Here is a 20,475-nt window from a genome sequence, read left to right on the forward strand (position 1 = left end):
TTTTTCTACGAAGTTGCAAGTCTATCATTAAATAAATGTTTATTCCTCGAACATACTTTCAACTCTGCTTTATCATCTTTAGGAATGAAATTTCACACAGCTGAAATTAATTTCCTTGTTTATCTATTTACGAAGTATATGTAATGTATCTATTTACGAAGTTTCAAGTTCCCAACTAAAAAACAATATTCGTACCTGATACAAGCTTTCAACCCCTTTGAAGGCCAAATTAAGGCCTTAGGGAACAAATTATCAAAGATTTCGAAATGTTTTTTCTATTTTTTTAATATTGTGTCTTTCTACGAAGTTTCAGATCCCTTACTAAAAAAAAAGTTACCGAGGCAAACTTTCAACTCCCTTTTCACCACCGCTTATAACAAAGCTTATAATCAGACATGTAGTCTTCAAATGTAGTGTTTTATTTACAATATCCCTTTTTTGACCGCCAAAAATATCAACTCGACGACAACGACTACAGCCCAATACCTACGAGTATAATAACTTCCATGCATTTCGACAAGGTTCACGATGACGGGCCGCGCATGATAGGTGTGAGATTCAAATAGGTAATGAGTTTAGCTTCCAATAAAGGAAGAGTCATTGATTGTATTTCAGTTGTCCTTAGGTATTCTTCGTACGTGTGTGTTTATGTAAGCAAGCCGGGGAAGGATTTGCTTTGTCGGTCGTAAATCCGTTGGGCGAGTCCGCTTATTTGATTACGTGGAGCTGTGCTGGCCGAGAAACATAGACTACCTCACAAAGACTTCGCTTTATGAAGCGTTTACATAGACCGGCAGTCACGATACGTACACGCTGGTTTCAATCCTCAAAGGCCACAAAATTAAAAAGTTTATCTCCACTTATGCCTTATTCCGCAGAATGTTTGAGTGTTTGCTAAACTACCTTCTCCTTTCAGTTTCTAACTTAAGTAATTTTTATGAAGCCGATGGCCCTGGGTTCGAATCCTGGTAAGGGCATTTATTCGTGTGATGAGCATGGATATTTGTTCCTGAGTCAAGGGTGTTTTCTATGTATTTAAGTATTTATAAATATTTATATATTATATATATCGTTGTCTAAGTACCCTCGACACAAGCCATATTGAGCTTACTGTGGGATTTAGTCAATTTGTGTAATAATGTACTACAATATTTATTATTTATTTATTTATCATTAAAACTTGTAAAATATAGTTAATATGTTGATACACCGACAGAAAAATGCATATTTATGCCTGTTTTTTGGTCCTAACGGAAGCTTTTAGCCTCGTATCGTATGATATTCTGTGGGCTAAGTTGTAGAGCTCTGGGTTACCGCCAGACTTAATCCATCTTCTCTGGTACTGGTATTTAAATCAGGAAAACCGTGTGAGGTGGGCGGGTGAGTGTGGGATGCCATGTTGATGGCGTATGCCTGAACAACAAAAGTTACGCGAACGATTTGGTGCTGCTGGCTCCCTCCGGGACGTTCCGTAAACTTATAGCTGTATGTGAATCCTTCGCCTCCTTACACGGTTTGTTGTATTACGGGAAAAACAGTGGGATAATTATTTTTAAGGCTGGAAACATGTATCTCACAATTATACCTCCCGTCCAATTAAACGGCATCGCCTTCACGAGAGTCAATCGCTCCAAATATCTTGGGCACTGACGGTTACTGACGATCTGAAGGACGATGCTGATATGGAGAGAGAGCGAAGAGCATTGTGTGTGAGGGCGAACATGCTGGCCCACAGTTTTGCTAAGTGTTCATCTGCAGTGAAAATTACGTTATTATATTGAATATACCCAAAAGTCACACAATGTTATTAGGGTGCAGTACAACAATGCCTTTAGGGCAAATTCTGCAGGGCATCTAATATGTTCGCAGAGTCACGCACCGATGGATTTTTGCCTTTCTATCGAGGCAAGTTGAGCATGACCTGACTTTTGTTACATGAAAACATTTTTCTGTTTATTAATACGCAAGACAAGAATTGTTATTTGACTCCTAAAAGTGTGAAGAATTGACTTAGCTAACATTATGGCTACTTTTGCGGTAAGTGCTGATGTCACTGCAGAACTACTCTATCAAATTTTCCAAAACGACACGACAGACCGTAAGGTGACTTATCGAATAAACCCCCAGATTGTGGTGAGCGGTTGCGTTTTTATACTACGTTATTACGAGAGCACCAAGGAGTAACGAGTACCATAGCTATGTGTCATCTGTGTTACGATATGGCGTTATAATCTGGGCTAACTCAGTTGACTTTGATAGAGCATTAAGCGGTATTGTTACAAGGCAATCGTGTAAACCCATGTTTATAAAACTTAAAATTCTTCCTTTGGCATGTATATACATAGCAGAAATATGCATTTTTGTAAAAAAACATTACCGATACTTTACTTTTATAGCTCAAGTAAATCCGAATGCTAGAGCTAATCGGCTGAACAAACTTCTTGGAACAAAAAACAATTTGGCGCTTTATATATATATATATATATATATATATATATATATATATATATATATATATATATATATATAATAAACTGCCACAATCGTTAAGAGACATGCCACTTATTACATTTAAACGGGCGATTATAATATTTTTAAGCGACCACAATTTTTATAGCGTTAAGGAATATTTTTAAATGTAATTTAGAATAGAATAAAATAGAAGCGTTTATTTGCAAAAATACGTAGGTACAAGGTGTTACATTAAATATTGTCACAGTATTCAGCCGAAACAGCATGCAAATATTAAAATATATATTTCTATTGATATTGTGACATTTTATTATTTATTAATTCTATTCTTGGCTCTATTTTAATTGTCAATATTTAATAATAATAATTTATTGAAATGTAATGTTATTGTAATTGATTACGTAAATACGTAATTTAATGTAATATAATGTAAATAGATTTTTTAAAATATTTTGCATGCCTACTAGTATAAGGTATTGACATTATCTGGACAAAATATTATTGACTCTACCATATTATCTGTACATAATGTTAAGCAAATAAACGCATTTCATTCATTCATTCATTTCAGTCCTCTGGTATGATCCGTCTAATAGGTAAGTGATCTGTGCGGAGACATAACCAGGTTTATTGCCTTCTTTGTATAACTACCTTCGCCCCAAACCACAAATGAGATAGGTTGATCCATTTTATAGCCCCCGTATAATTATCATAATGTTCATTCATAATTCATTTCCAAGGCGTTATTTGGTTCATGTCGAAAATAGCGACGTCATTAACGTTAAGAAGGTATTGCCAAGGCCATGTGATCCTGTTTGCTAATATAAATGACCAAGTATAATTTACTTAACGATATGATATGATATGATACTCGTACTTAAGAGTACCTAGTGCTACCTACCTATGTATAAATTTTGTATCTCATGTTAGTAAGATATCCAGTTGATTATATATCATACTATGTATTAATGATAGGTACTAGGCCTTATAGGTAAATTAGAAAAGATACGTAAATATAGGTAACGCTACGATAGCTAGACTTAATTTTATGTCGATTGTGAGTCACAACTTGTAACACAGGCTATGAAGTCGGGGTTCTTGAGTGAGTTGGGCTTGAAAATAATATGTGTTTATCATAAATATTTGTTCCTAAAAGTAATTAGGTTGATCAGTGATCGATTTTCTTTCGTAAAATGACATAGGCAAAAAGACTCAAATTGAAACTGCTTAGACACATTACATTTGCTTGTTCGCCGGATGGCAGACTAACGATTCGTATAAGTACCAAAATAATTTGCTAGAAGTAAACTATGCAGCTGGTAAGTAATGAGATATTCTTGTACTTGTTACAGACAGAGGATGTTCTGTACACATTGAACCTGTCGCTTGTACAACTTAATTGGAATTGAATCCTGCTCGGCAATAGAACCGAGTCGTATGTTCTCCACTTACTGTTGATGTTGAGCTGCGGAATGTTTGGTTTAGACCTTGCATTCGTTATGTATTCCTATATAACTTAAATTACTTAAATTTTTCAAGTTTTTGAATAGTGTTTGTGTCTAAAATGTCTAAAATTGTGACAGTCTATATCAAAAGGGACCTTATGGCTATGGCGATATTATGACCTTATTAGTATTGGCGCGCCGCTAATGATGGCGTAAGCGCCAACCGCCATAAAGTCCCTTTTGATACGGATTGTCACAATTTTAGACATAACTCCCACCTATAAATACCTGTAAGTATTTAAAATGAAAGCCCAGAACACGCTACCATATTGATTGGTTCTTATGTGGAACTCTTACTACTAAAATTATACATTAATTGAGTCGATGGCCACCAGCATCGAATGATTCAGATTTTCTACTTGTTTATGTATATTGTAGGTAAAAGTAAAAACCTCCAGTTAATTAAGTATACCGGGTGGGGCCGGTAACACGAGCAAATAAATAAAACATAGATTGTACTCTTCAAACGATGACACTTTTTCCCATTTTTCATACACATTAAATATTCATCATCTTTTTAATTGGCGTTGCTTGTCACGCTTTAACCATAACAAAATTCGCAATACATTGTATCTAATCGTAAGAATAAAATTTAAAGTGCTCTAAAAGTCAATACACAAGTTATTTTTTAACAGTAGCTGAACAAATGTTGATCAGCTTGAGGAGTACAGCGTACAGTTTAATTCTTTGCTTTATAATATATCGATATTCTTTGCTTTATATTATATCATATATTCGGTTAATAGTTAGCGGATCCCATGCTAGGGATATGATGATTAGTAGGTATAGAATAAACGCGAAAGGCCTTTCCTACAGAAAAACAAAAAAGTACAAAGTAAAAAGATCCAACCAATGAACGCGTTTTACCTACATAGCCGTTTTCCGCTAAAATTTGTCTACTTCAAGTGTAGGTCTAAATGCAATAAATGCAGTGGACAAACGGTCAAATGTCGAGTCGCATTTATTTCCCGAGTCTGTGTCCGTGTGGAGCTAAATAGATTTGGTTTCTCGTATTGATCTGGGCTATTCGTAGCTTCGGCCTAGACGGCCTGAAAATGGTTCATGTTCGATAACACTTGCGTGAATTTAATTACCATATACCGTGATTTTCTAATTAACATATTAGTATGTATACTTTATAGTTAAGTGTTATGTACATTGGTTTTGTGTTACCGGAAAATAGTTTATTTGTAGTAAAATTACTTTCCTAAGTTATCTAACTTGATATATTTAGTTACGCGCAATAGGTAAATAAATGTGGTTCAGCACACAAAAAACTAGGTGACTCCTATTATTTATCCCTACTAATATTATAAAAGCGAGAGTTTGTTACTTGGTCACGTTTAACCGTTAAACCAATTTAGATGAAATTTTGTATGGAGACAGTTTGAGGCCCGGGGTCGGAGAGGGTATATAAGGTACTTACGTAGTTTTTGTAATATCATATCATTATCATCCCACGCATCAGACAAAGTCTCCGGCAGACGCTAGCATTACATCAGCCCATTATCAGCATTATGACAGCCCGATATTTGGCCGCTGGGCGAAATCTCACGCGCCGCATGCCCACTATGACAAGTAGGTAAATATTTTAATTTAACTTAATTTAATTGATAATTGTATTTTAAATGATAGTTTTAATTTAATTGATAATTTTAATTTAACTGATAATTAATTTTGTTGGTTTTAAGTTAATTTATATGGAAATATTATAATTATTTGTTGTGTTTGTAATATGGATATCTGGTCCGAAATAAAAGCTTTTTATTTATTTATTATATGAAAGCGTATGTCCTGTCTGACTGACTTATCAAAGGAGAGCAAAAAATTATAAGCCAGAAAGTTGAAAATTGCACATTACGTTACATTTATAAACTGTGTGTACTAGCTAGACCAAAGACAAAATTGACCAGACATTAGGAACGATATTGAAAAATTAAACTCTTAAAAGGGTTGAAAAGGGGATGAAAGTTTGTATTATGGTATGTTGGGTTAACATCGGACTAATTTTCGACACTTTGGTAAGGCCTCGGGGTTAATTTTTTTTTTATTAACTCTTCTAACGATTCCTTGAATTGTTATCGTTTGTTATAAATAAGTATAAATATATTTTTAATTCCGTCATATATGCAACCGCTTTTATTTAAAATATGTCTAAAGTTGGCACATTGTATATTTTTTCATCTCTCTAACAAACATGGACAATTAAATGAAAGTGACAAAGGGGAACTGTGAGTAGTGTCATCACTCACACATACACACGCAGAGGTACGCACGCATGCACATACAGACACCGACAGACACACACATTTATTCAATCTAATTTAAAAAAAAACTGTCTTACGGCATTAAATTAACTATTTGAGAACCGCTGTTTTTTCCATACACTTACAAACGGGTCAACACCGGTGGAATTTAGTACGATCTTGACCCGCAAGACGAAGATCGGATTAATTGGTACAGCCTTATCTAGCCGTTATGCGTAGTTCTAACTTACATAAAACTAGTATTAATACAATAATACGCACAAATAACACACAAAAACAGGTCAAACTTACTTGGTTGTTGAAATACGTAGCCACGAGAAAGATCGGATTTCCTGACCACTCGTCAAAAAACATTGTTTCGATTTTTCTCGCTGTCGCATATAACCTGTCGCTTTAAAGCCACGTGGCTGACTGAGGTGTGGGACGCAACAAGATGGCGTAGGCAGGTTTGTCGCCAGCAATCAAAAATTTGAATTTACCGATCTTGACCCGATCCATTCTTACCCGAACATACCTTAATACAAGTTTTACTTTATAGGGATTTGTCGAAGGCCAAAAAGTCATTTTATCAAAACAAGAAAAATAATTTTAACGTTTTTGTAAATTCATATTCTAAGGTTGTGAAAAGAGGGTTGAAAATTAGTACACCGGGACCAAATTTTTTTGTAGTGTCAGGAGTGAAACTTCGTATAAAGACAACATATTAGAAAACAAGAAAACTGAGCGTTCTTGAAAAATCAATCATCTAAGCGGGTTGATATATCGAGAACAAATTTGAAAGTGAGGGACTTAAAACAAATTTTACTCGTCAATTTATTAACTCAAATACTATTATTTGCTGCACCATGTCCATGTATAATTAAAACAATCAATATAACAACCCACGCGAACGAAGTCGAATAGGTCCATATAGTAGTATAACTGTTCATCTCGCATTGCTCGTTATTTCGAGGTATTGTCAAAACAAGTTAGATGTTTAATGTTCAAATAGGCCTCCTGGGAGATGCGTCATATATAAAAAATAGATTTAATTTATTTTTTCTGTTTCAGGTAAAGATGCATTGAAAATAACTAGGTACACCGGAAAAACATGATCATAATTGTTGAGGTACCTACAACTTCATGGAATTCGTTAATCACTATCATTAAGTAACCCCTCTGTACAGTAATATCTACACTGACTTAATAATAGTTATATGTTCTATAAAATACGCTTACCTACTTCAGATTTTACTGTTGTCTACTATACACAGTGTACAAACTTTGCACGTGTATAATTACAAATGAATAAATTATAGATAATAAGTGGTAATTCCTAGTTAAGATTAGATAATAAAATTGTAAAAATTATATGAAAAATATTAATAATTTTATAGCCACCCGTTTTGTGCTAGTGTGAGTTAGTGGCTACGAAAGATCACATAAATTCAGCGCTAATATCCGAGCGGGCAGGTGTCGCTGCCGACGGGGAGTTTTCTGCAATCCACTGGAAAGGAAACGCTTAATAGTGGCTCTATTCGGACTTTGTAGGGTTAAAAATGAGAGTACATATACATCGAGTTTTTGAAATTACATAAATTAAGTTTTTATATTGGCAAGCGTTAGGGCAGGTTGTATTAGCTAGACCGTTTTCTTATCAAAAACATGTTTGCTTAAATCACGTGAACATAACCAATGCAGGGCTGAAGCAGTCGCGCAATTATCATTATCATTGTTCTCTGCTAATTTATGTTAATTAGTAAACTGATTCTGGTTGGCGACATTTGAATCAATTAATGTTATGTCATTAATCAATAAAATGATGTTTGTGAATCATAAAATTGTAGTACCGATCGACTCGACACCCCTGAAATTGGAGCAGAATAATTTGGGGTCTGCAGAGCCATTAAAACCGACGGATCCATAATTTTAGGTCGCTCGTGTCACAGTTTACGGCCAATGTTATGGTCGCGCGGAAACTGTGGTTTTTTTTTGTTTGTTCCTTAAATTAATTTACCTCTTGCAAGCATATATTTATTCAATTGTTGTATCATGTTGTAGCACATATAAAGCATTTTGTAAAATTCTTTAAACTACAAACACGTAATAAAAGACGATATGTTATCTATATCATTGTACAGATATATGTCTATTTTAAAGATAGCAGAAACCAGACGGTTGCCAAGAATTTAGCAAGTAAAACAAGCAGCTGAAGCAGCTCGTACGTCCTATGTGATTCTCATCTAAGTGCTTCGAGAGACAGTCGCAAGATTAAAGTAAACGTGCACCGCAGCTATGCTCGTGACACAAACAATATAAGACTTCCTTTCCTACGAAGATGTTTCATACAAATTGTATTAAGTCATTGTGATATTTTAAGTACTTCCTTGATACGTCCGGACGTCACTAGTTTAAATTTATTTGGATTCTACAGACGTAAGTTTCTCAAAGCTGGGGTAGCCTAGCTTTAATGCTAAAAAATTACTCTGAGCGCAGTGAAGGTAAAATTAATGCATCCGTCCGAGAGCGGGTCGCAGGTGACACGACTGTTCTAGCCAACTGATGTGTCTCACAAATGGGAGCTAGGCAAATGAACGAAAATAGACAAGATGAAGTTTCATCTCAGCAGGTTAATTTAAATACAAAGAGTAAAAATGTTAACTCATCAATGTGGTCTAAATAGCTCGATTAGTGATCCTCTCAATTTACTTACGGCTTATCAAAGCTCTATCAAAAACAAGCACACAAAAAGCAAAATTCTATCTATAATTTTACCCATCTTACTAATGTCCCTGAACAAATTCTATCACCCGAACTGACGAATTCCTCCAAATTTACGACAGTTTTTTTGTTTAGTTCTGTTTATTTTCCTTGTCGCCGGCATAATCATTACGAGGAAATTTTATATGTACCTTTTTATTAAATTTACTTTCCTCGGCTTAGGTAATTACAATGTTTGTTCCTACTAACAAGAGAATTTTAGGTCCACAATTCTAAGCAGATATTTTTTACGATCCTTATATTTCACCTTCGTCTATACAATATTCTCAAGGTGGCGTGTCTAAAACTCTTCCCCGTCTGATTTGAATTTAAAATACTTTCGCTTCTCAGAGAACAATGAGATGCTCATCATTTTCCCTGGCGGCTCAGTACTTCTATCCATCATGGAGCTATCAAAACCCGCCGCACTGCGCCCTGCCTTTACTCGCAATCTAACACTCTCGTGCCATATTATGATGAGGTTCCTCACTTTATAGACTCGGAATACCATTGTTATTTATTTGACGCTTGATGGATATTTGTTGTTACATATACTTAAGAAAATTTGAGCGTATAGCTTTATGTAGATACCTTGATAGGCTAAACAAGAGAAAATCTTTTAAAATGTCGTCGTATAATATATATAAGTATATATAAATATTGGAGGGGTTTGCTGTCTTCGAATTTTCAATGAAATTTATATACTAGCTGTGTTTTTCTAACTAAAAGTTGTTTTTAAACAATCAAAAAGTTCATTTACTTTTTGTTTGAGTATCTTCAGTATCTCAATACTCGTACAGTACAAACGAGATTTCAGTATAAATGAAATTTGATTAAATTGCACTTTACACAGTGTCTTATATAACAATGATTTAAGTACTTCTTTAAAGCCAGTATCCAGACAGCAGCCTCAGTAGACAGTTTATTTTTGAAAGGACTCCAGTACCTAAATGGCCTGTTATTTTGTTAGCTGTAAAGTAAAACCTCTTGGTCTGCTTTTTTCGCCGGTGTTTGTAGCTTCTATTTTGCGAAGGACGGCGCGGGCTGGCTTGTTGTTGCCGGCTTAGTCAAATGCCCCGTTATTTATGGCTGGGCTGTTTATTGATTTAGCAACTTCATACTCGCGGACGGTTTATCACATACTTATATGACTTTGTGTTTTTTAGAGTTCCGTATCAAAAAAGGAGCCCTTAAGGTGCGACTCTGTCGGTCTGGTTATTACTTGGATTCATTGCTAAATATCTCGGGACTTACGCTATCTATTTGAAATTTGAAATATTAAGTTCTTTCTAGTAGAGTAAGGGATTTTATTAACCACTAGATGCTGCTTATAAGCGATAGTGCCCGTCTAGTATTAGATCTCGTGATGTGAATGTCATCCATTTATCTTGACTATAAACACACCATAGTATTACGATGCTGTAAATCACAATGGAAGAGCGGTGTCTCTTGACACAGGTAATTTTATACTTAAAAAGAGGCACCCACCTGATTTTTGTAAAATAACTTGTCCTACTGAATAAATATTTTTTTATTTTATTTATTTATTTATTATAAATGTATCCATCACCACAACAAAGCTCTTTTACGCATTTATTTTATGTAAATTTTGTTATATTTGTGTGCATTTTTATTGTGTAAAATCTAGTCAGAACTCTGTACCTCCGATATTAATGTTTATGCAATGACAGAAACTTATTTTTTGAGCTTTAATAAAACCATACGCTAATCATTAAATGTATTATCCAAACCAAATAAGAAGATGACTAAAATAATAGGTAGTAAAAAGAAGTTCTTGCACGCCAAGCAAATTATAATAACGACCCAGAACCTCTAATTTTCCTTAAAACGGCCAACTTCAAAGGCTTAGCAGTTTGAGGAGCTTGATGCTGTATAATCCGAGGAAATCTCACAAAGGCAGAGGTTGCGAAAAACTACGCCGCTATTAATATTTTTATATCAAGCCTTTTCCCGCGGTGGTCATAATTTCCCCAACATCTCCGGCGGTTATTGCGACATAATAACGCCAGTTATGACCGGCACCGCTTTACGGGTTTATTATTGTTGCCGGTCCATTTAGGAAAAATAGATGTACTTAAACAGAACAAGATTCTAAGATATATTGATGTATCACTGGAGTTTACAACGACGTGTCCAGTTTAAATTAAACATAGTTATACCTATGAATATGAAGTACATTTTAATCAAAATGGGTTAATATATAATAAATATAAAACTGCAAAAGCAGCACAGTTTATAATGTGCAAATAACTACCTGCTGACTTATGGAAAAGTTTTTACTCAGATACAGACGGTTCGCATCTGCCAAAGGTACGTTTAGACGTCTTCAATTTCAGTTCAATTAACCGCGGTGATTATGCTAATATACCAGGCAATTGCTTCCACGTTGGTACCGCAGCGTTGTAATTAAAGTTCATCAGGCAGTCGCGGCGCGTCTTCAGCTCCCCGGTATATCGGTGTGGCAACCGTGTAGTCGGCGAGACAGACCTGGGTCTTTTCAGTCCGGCATCCCCTTTGTTCTCATTAATTATTATATGAGTGTTACCCTCGTACCCTGAACTGAGGGAAAACATTAAACATGAATTTTGACAACTAACATTCGGAGCTCTTAACTCTAAAAATGTTAACCATTTCAGAAAATATTTAACAAACTACCAAAATGGGGGAGAATGGTAAATTCTTTTTCTTCATTAACTTCAAAACTGTTTTAAATTATAAACAAGCCTTTCCATTTTATATGGGTATCACACTATACCTAATATAGTTTGCAAATACAATTTTTAACCAAATCGATTCAGTAGGTTCGTAGTGTTGACTGTAACAGACGGACACACAAGTGATCCCCTAAAAATGACCATGGATATCTACGCACCTTCGCTCTTATCGGCACTCCTTGGCGATACCTGTTTGCGAGTAGAGTAGAAATGCGTTGGTCTAACTATCCTCATAAATCGTCCAAGTGGCGAAGCTGTTGGAGATTTTCGTAGCAAGTCTTTAGAGAGCACTCGTGGGAACGGTTCAGTTGAATATTTCCTGTGCATTAAGACACAACGTTACACTTTGGGAATTTTTCTGCTTTGGAACCGACGACGTTGAAATATGCGGAATAACGGATTCTTGGAAATGCAGGTTGTATTCTAAACCTTTTCCCTTTATACCAGTGCCAGGCAAACTCAAATCTTGTGTACATAAAAAATCTACCTACAGTTAGGCGCAAAACTGAATAGTATTGGACTTCTTTGAAATGTATCTTAAATTTATATGAAATTGGTAATTTCAGTGAATTATTTCCCGTTAAAATCCACATTAAGGATAATCTAGCATTGAGTAATTTTGGCGGGCATTGGCGGGTCGTCTAATTAATTTCTTTAAAATAAAACTCTTAATCTTCATATCCCTTGATATCAATCAAGTTGCTCCATATGTACAAAACACTAATAATAGATAATATTTAATTTTTTTTATATCATGAGATCATGACTTATATAGCTATATTATCTACTAAACTCCCTTTGAAACAATATAATTCTGACGTCTTGGTTTTTACGCTGCTTTGCTTTGGTGCTACAATTTATTCCTTAATAAGACAAGGGGAATATATCCGTACCATCATTTCGATTCTAAGAAAAAAAAAATGGCATAATTTGGACACCTGTCTATTTTATTAAGGGTTATAAAGCAAACCAAAGTCTTTTTAATAAACAACAACTCTCTTAAAATTGAAAGATTTTCTAGTAATTATTGCAGAAATAAATATTATTTAGGTGCAAAAGTGAATCAGTGGTCCGATCCATGATTGCAATGATTTAGTTTTGTACCACACTCTTTGTTTACAATTATTTTCTGCAAAAAAATATTTTACCCAATCTGTTATTTACTTATTGTATACAGGTATTCATTCCCTAATTTAAGAATTTTAGGTACTGACTTTCATACAGAGGTTTGGTAATTATCGGGGCTATAAAAAATTAAGGATTTATGCGTAAGTAAAAAACCATAAACGATAAGTAGAAAGATAATTTCTAGACTGATGCTTTTTATAATCTAGGTATAAGTTTTCAAATACAACAAACAAGTCATGTTTGACTATTATCTTGACTAAGTACTGCATAGTACTACTTTTGACTCATTTTTGCATCTAAGTAAATGTAGTACGGCCCGATATTGCTAAAATAAACCCTAATTGGATAGGAAGAATTCAAAATATCAAGGTTGAACTATTTGTTGTTGAGGTAATGTTTCATATAAACGTGATTGGGATGCTAGATAGCATCCCGTACATGATAATGTTATTCCCTCAACAATTGTAGAATCATATCAAATTTCCCACGAACGTAGATAAACATACGAAGTTAGCTTCAGTGCATATGTTCTCGCAATAACATGAACAATCGCAAATTCGTATCGCGTCTGCAGCGTTGTGCATTTGAATTGAGATCTAATTCGGAGTCGCTAAAGTCTTACTGCAGTCGTCTTATCCCCTGTTGCGCTCAAAGGTGAAGTAGGATAGTGTTCAATGAAACTATGGGTTCAAAGACATGAATAAACTTTTATTAAATGCACTTTCCAAAATACAAGGTATTTACAGGTCACATGGTAAACCGAGAAAGAGGCCTGAGCTGGGTGGTCAGCTGCGGGGTTGCCATATTAAACTAAAACGTTTCGTTTCACATATTTATGTGCCTTGTATGGTACATAAGCTGCGGCCCGCACAAAGGCTTGTAGTAATTACATTTTTAAATACCAAGAAACATTTTTTTTTACTGATATAGGTATCTTATTTATATCTAAAACTCATTTATGTGAGTATTACAATACTTAACTAAATGCTTGTATCAGAATTTGAAGTGCTCCCACCACCAAAAAATATTCCGAATGGAAATGAGAAAGTAACTAAAGTACTTAAATCTAAAACAAATACTACTCTATAGGAAGAGGGCATACTTTCATAATGCTAGTACGCATTATGTAGCCGTTTGATGTTTTAACATCAAGGGCTCGGACTTTATTGTCTCTCCCTGGATAAACGTTTACTATTCGACCCATTGGCCATCTTAAGGGTGCTATATTGTCTGACCTTAACAGGACCAATGAACCCACAGTCAAATTTGGCTGTTCACCCTTCCATTTAGGACGATTCTGCAACATAGTTAAATATTGTTTTGACCATTGCTTAAAGAAATTCTGTTGGATTTGCTGGCATTGCTTCCAAAAGGAAAGGCGGTGAACAGGTTCATTTACATAATCAGGTTCTGGTACACCTGTTAGTGAAGCTCCTGTCAAAAAATGCGCAGGAGTCAAACATGACATACCATTAGGGTCAGATGACATACTAGTGATGGGCCGAGAATTTAAAATTCCCTCAATTTGAATTAATACACAATTTAATTGTTCGTATGTCAATACGCTGTTACCTACAACTCTTTTTAGGTGATACTTTATAGATTTTATACCTGCCTCCCACAGACCGGCAAAGACGGGGCTATATGCAGGCACAAACTTAAATTCAATTTGATTATCCGCTGCATAATTATAAACTACACTCTTATGCTCAGACGAGTTTTGTAACTGATACAGCTCCTGTAACTGCGTATTGGCACTTCGAAATGTGCTAGCGTTGTCGCAAAATATTTGAGACGGTTTGTTACGACGCGATATAAAACGTTTTAGACAGCTGAGGAAGTTTTCAGTAGTCATGTCTGAGGCAAGCTCAATATGAATAGCCTTTGTGACAAAACACACAAAAATTAGCACATATCCCTTATAAAGCACTGGCTTTCTAACGCGAGCAAACTTTAATGTGAAGGGTCCACCATAGTCAATACCGACCTTCTCAAATACTCTTGCTACACGCACTCTCTCTTTAGGCAGAGATCCCATCAGCTGGGTTGCATTTTTAGCCTTAAGTTTAAAGCAAATAATACATTTATGGATTACACCTTTAATTTCTCTAAGACCATCAATTAACCAATATTTTTGATTTAAATGAGCTAATATTCCCTTTTGGCTAGTATGCATTAAATCTTTATGGGCTTTGAGTATGATTAATTTTGTGATATGTGAGCCTTTAACTAACACAATTGGGTGTATTGTTGAGTAGGATAGCTCAGAATTTTGTAAGCGACCACCTACTCTTAACATATTATATTTGTCTAAAAAGCAATTTAAGGAGCTAAGACTGCCCTTTACAAGCTTTTGGGCCTTTATAGAGGCGATTTCAGATTCATAGTTATGATGTTGGTCAATTTTAATAACAGTATTTAAAGCTTTATCAAATTCAGTAGGCAAAAATTCACTCTTGTTTCTGTTTGCAACATTAAGTCTACAATTTTTACAAAATCTTAAAACATATGCCATTATTCTTTTTATTTTATCAATGTTTGAGTACTTTGACATAAAGTTAAACTGACTTTTTACATTCACATTTACATGACACGTCTTATTTGTGCCTTTTAATTCTGGTACGTCCAAACGTGCCCCCAAATTTGTCTTTTTATGTTCATAATCAAACCCTTTTAAATAATTAGGGCCATGCCACCATAAATGGTTTGATTGCAACAAATGTGGTTGCACCCCTCGCGATATACAGTCAGCAGGGTTGGAGTCAGTTGGAACATAGAACCACTGAAAATTGCATGTAAGCTCCTTTATCCTTTTTACCCTATTTGCCACGTACGCTTGCAATTTTATTGGTTGTATGTCCAGCCATGCAAGCACAATTTTTGAGTCTAAATATAGATATACATTAAGCTCATATTTATCTTTGAGGAGATTATACAGTCTGTTTACTAGCATAGCCAGTAATAAAGCACTATTTAATTCCGATCGCGGCGTACTCAAATCCTTGTTGATTGGACTAATTCTGGATTTTGAGCATAATAAATTGACGGAAACACTGCCATCAATATTTATTACTCTTAAATATACCGCACAACCATAAGCCAGGTTTGAGGCATCTCCGTATCCAATCAATTCCAGTTTTTGAGCACGCCTGACATCAATATGCCTATTTATTTTTATACTTGACATTTCAATAAGATTTCTAGCAAATAGCTTCCATTCTTCATTTAAATCTGCTGGGAGATAATCATCCCATGACAGTTGCAATTTGCAAATTTTTTGTAATATAATTTTTGAATAAACAAACACTGGGCCTACAATTCCCAGAGGATCAAAGCATTTACTTATGAAGGATAACACTTGCCTTCTAGTATATTTTTCTTGCACATTCGTTTCAGGACAGTTAACAACCAGTTTATCAGCAGAGACATTGTAAGACAGGCCGAGAGTCTTCACGAACACCTCATCTTTATCCAAATTTACGTTATCGTTAAAATTTAATTTATCCTGAGGTATTCCCCTCAATAACCAATCGCTGTTCGCGCACCACTTGTGTAATTCGAACCCGCCTAACCTAAGCAAGTCTATTAACTGTGCCTTTATTTTTGACAAAGTGTCAATATCGTCATGTCCGGTAATAACATCATCTACATATGTCTGCTTATGCAGAACTTCCGCCGCAAGCGGAAAGTCTGCTCCAAATCTATGTGCTAATTCAAGCAAACATCTCGTGGCCAAAAAGGAAGAGCTTTTTTGGCCATAAGTCACCGTTTTTAATTGCAGACATTGAATGGGGGTGTCAACGGATTCCCTCCACAGGATATTTTGCAACGACCTATATTTAGGATCAATTAAAATTTGTCGGAACATCTGCTTTATGTCCGCAAGCAATGTAAATTTCGTAAGCCTAAATTGTATCAAAATATCAAATAAGTCACGTTGGACTATAGGACCGTTTAATAAAACGTTATTTAGTGACACTCCGCTTTTTGTTAACATACTTCCATTAAAAACTACGCGCAGCTTTGTAGTTTTGCTCCGGTCATTAAATACAGGGTGATGCGGCAGAAAGAAAACTGCATCATTTTTTAAGTCATATTTTGAAATATCATATACCTCAGCATGGCCTAAGTCAAGATATTCATTAATAAAATCCTTATATTTTTTATAAAGTAAATCATCCTTTAATAATCTTTTTTCTAAATTTAGAAATTGCTGCAATGCACTTGAAAATGAGTCGCCTAAATCCAGTTTGGTCATTGGTAATTTTAAAGGCAACGCAACTTGAAATTTGCCATTATTTAAAATAACTGACTCCTTGAAAATAGTTTCAGCAAGCTCCTGTTCTGTATTTGCTTCAGGAAGTAGCTCTGGAACCTTTTCTGCCTCCCAAAACCTTTTAAGGCTTGTTTCAAGTTGCATCGACTCAGAGTCAAAAACAGAATGAGGTTGACTGACCTTATTCACAGCAAACAAACATGTTTTCTGTGTTACCGCATTCACAGTGGGCACCGCCCCTGCAATGACGTGACCAAACTGGGTGCTGACTAGGAACGGACCATCCAAACTAAGCTGCCGGACTTGGTGCTTCAGCGTCTGAAAAAAGTAGTGACAGCCTAATAAAATAGTAATAGGTGCTTGTTTGTCAAATTGTGGATCAGCAAGTTTAACATAACTTGGAATATTTAATTTGTCTCGTTGGACTATAAATTGAGGCTGAGGATCTGTAATTTCGTCCACAACACTACATTTAACTTTCAATTTAAAATCATTTATGCATGACTTTACATTAAATTCTACCATCTCTTTAGACACACTTGTTCCCTTGCCTATCCCCGTTGCAGCATTACTTTCCAAATATGTAGCACACTCAAGTTTCTTAGCCAAGCTTGCCACAACATATGACACTTGACTGCAGCCATCTAGTAATGCTCTAGTCCTAATATAGGTACCATCTTTTGCCTTTACTAGTACCTCAATGCTGGGCAAAAGTTCTTCTTTCTGATTACTACAGACTAGGGTTACCTTACTAGTCGACGGCAAGCTCAGTGTTTTGTCCTCTTCAAAAGACTCTGAGACTTGAGTGTCCTGATGCAAAAGCGTGTTATGAGGTGCTTTACACACCGCACATTTAAAATTAAACTTACACTTTTCATCATGCTCATTAAGACAAATCTTACAAAAACCTTTGTTCCTTTTAATAAATTGTACCCTTTCAGTAGCATTGGCTAATTTAAATTTAGGGCAGATATATAATCTATGTACCTGTGAGTTACAGTACTTACATTTTATTTTCTTCTTTTTATTTTCAACACTTGCCTCCCGACTAGTGGCCAGAGAGACCCTCCTCGGCCGCTCATGTTGTTGAGGGCTCGAGGTCTGCGACAGTGTTTCTAATGCTGCTGCCTTTTTTTCTATAAAAGTAAAAAGCGCATCTAATGTAGGCATGTCCGTAGACTCCTGCTCTAAATAAAAGGACCTAACCGTATACTGGTCAAGTTTCTTTTGAATAATGCAAACCAATAAACTATCCCACTGCCCAGTTTGCAGGTCTAAACTCTTTAACGCACCAAGATGCTGCTTGACTACACTTAACAGGTTTCGCAAAGCGGCTGGAGTGCACTTGGTTATAGGGGGAAAGTCTAAGATATTATTAATGTGGTGCGTGACGACTCTCGCCCTGTTATCATACCTCTGTCTTAACAAATCTAACGCAATGAGATAATTTTCACCTACGAGGGGTAAATGTTTTATTACATCTAGAGCTTCGCCCTGTAAAAATGAGGTTAAGTAATACAATTTATCACACTGTGACAGGCTTGAGTTTTTATCGACTACCGATTGAAAGAGGTTAATAAAGTGTTGATATTCACTCAATTGGCCATTGAAACTATTAATTACAATACGAGGCAATTTTTGAAATCCTTTAGCGATTGAGGAATGCTCACCGTTTGCGCCCGTGATGCCACTTAACTTAAGATTTAATTTGGCTAACAATTGACAATACTTGTCCTCCACGGCGTCAAAATCTTCTTTGTCATTGGGGTCCACTATTTGGATTTCGATCGTCGTCTCCGAGTACTGGTTAAAGGCCGAAATAAGTCGCTCCTTTTTCACTTTAATTAGCTCCAAATCTAAATCGGCGCTCACACCGCTGAGAAATCTCTCAGTTTTCGTAATGACTCCTTTACACTGGCCTCTACAGGCAACCAGCCTTTTTAAGTCGTCCATATTGATATTCAATTTGCACTAGAAATAGCACAAAGAATTTTTATGGTATAATACCAAATACACAAATTATATTCACAATAACCACGCGGCACTTTCGTATAGCAGGCTCCGTTCCGGCTTCTTTCAATATGGAGATAGGATTCTTTCAATATAATCCTACCGTGTAAAATGATCACTGCACACGATCGATAGTCGTTCGAAGACACATGCTCCGTCACTCCGCCGGATTACGCCTATTGGAAACCCTCCCGCGTAGAGAGAACACGGCGTACGGTCGCCGCGCTCGATCACAGGTATTTTTACACTCGGCCGGGTTATCGCCCTGCCGGCAGCGCTGCAGGTAAACCGCCCGACGAAAATAAGACACCGCGCTGGTAACACGCACTGTATAGCAGCGCGTATTGAAGTTGGTCGCGTTATAGCACGACCACGACGATAGCTCACCCAAGGGGCAATATTTCAATCGCCAAAATAACACGAAATATGTTGATGGCACTGACTCTAAATATTAATTTAGGTCTTTCGAAGGACCATTTTCATGTTCAATGAAACTATGGGTTCAAAGACATGAATAAACTTTTATTAAATGCACTTTCCAAAATACAAGGTATTTACAGGTCACATGGTAAACCGAGAAAGAGGCCCGAGCTGGGTGGTCAGCTGCGGGGTTGCCATATTAAACTAAAACGTTTCGTTTCACATATTTATGTGCCTTGTATGGTACAGATAGTGCTAGCTAATGGCATGATTTGACTCCCGTCGAATGGTCTGAATAGGTCGGCTGGCACCGAGCATCGAGTCGGGAATATTGTCTCAAGACAACGAGCTTCATAATGAGACGCGGCCCGGCAAATTGCTGGCTCAGCCCACCCTCTAACCGGCTCAGGGGAAATTAAAACCGTTTATTTAGAGACACCCAGACATACATCAACGAAGGAAATGCGCTTAAAATCAGTGTATGAAGAGTAATGAAGTAATTATTGTAGGGGTAGGCCCGCACTTCTAATTAGTCCCCTCATTTCTAAAGATTCCTCTTCCTTTTGACGAAAATATTAATGACGGTTTTGAGACATTGTATTAATTAAGATAATAAGAGGAGTTCCTAATAATAGGTTTTCCTATTATATTTCAATTGTATGCCTTTATTCGTCTCTAGCTATCTATGTTTTTATGTTACCGTAAAAACCCGTTTTCAGTGACATGTGTCTTCACTAGTTAAAACCTGTTTTTCGTAAGGCCTCGGTGGAAAGTAGTTTTAACTGGGGTTTTTCAGTCAACCTTAGTTTTCACAAAGTGCCTTGGCAAATACTATAGTTTTCACTAATTGTTCAAGAATTTACTACAGTTTACACTAAACGCATACAGTAAATAAAGTCGGTAAATTAACATATAAATATAAA

At 35.9% G+C, this 20,475-nt stretch overlaps 1 protein-coding gene across 1 annotated transcript; it reads right to left on the reverse strand.

The window, feature by feature from the left end:
- Positions 1-13,533: 13,533 nt before the first annotated feature.
- On the reverse strand, positions 13,534-19,798 carry LOC133519126 (uncharacterized). The gene is made up of 2 exons (XM_061853069.1): positions 18,793-19,798; positions 13,534-18,258 (listed from the first exon to the last, which is right to left on the reverse strand). Exons 1-2 carry the CDS (start codon positions 19,073-19,075, stop codon positions 13,925-13,927), a joined length of 4,617 nt encoding a protein of 1,538 aa, XP_061709053.1. The 5' UTR covers positions 19,076-19,798; the 3' UTR covers positions 13,534-13,924.
- Positions 19,799-20,475: the final 677 nt, after the last annotated feature.

The sequence above is a fragment of the Cydia pomonella genome, chromosome 6 (genome assembly GCF_033807575.1).
Source record: "Cydia pomonella isolate Wapato2018A chromosome 6, ilCydPomo1, whole genome shotgun sequence".
Taxonomy (NCBI): Eukaryota; Metazoa; Arthropoda; class Insecta; order Lepidoptera; family Tortricidae; genus Cydia; species Cydia pomonella.

Excerpts from the sequence above, each read along its gene's own strand:
- LOC133519126 (XM_061853069.1), bottom strand. The coding sequence starts at position 19,075 with ATGGACGACTTAAAAAGGCTGGTTGCCTGTAGAGGCCAGTGTAAAGGA. Across the intron at positions 18,259-18,792 it reads TGGCATCACGGGCGCAAACG|AAAAAAAGGCAGCAGCATTA; the intron begins GTGAGCATTCCT and ends TTACTTTTATAG.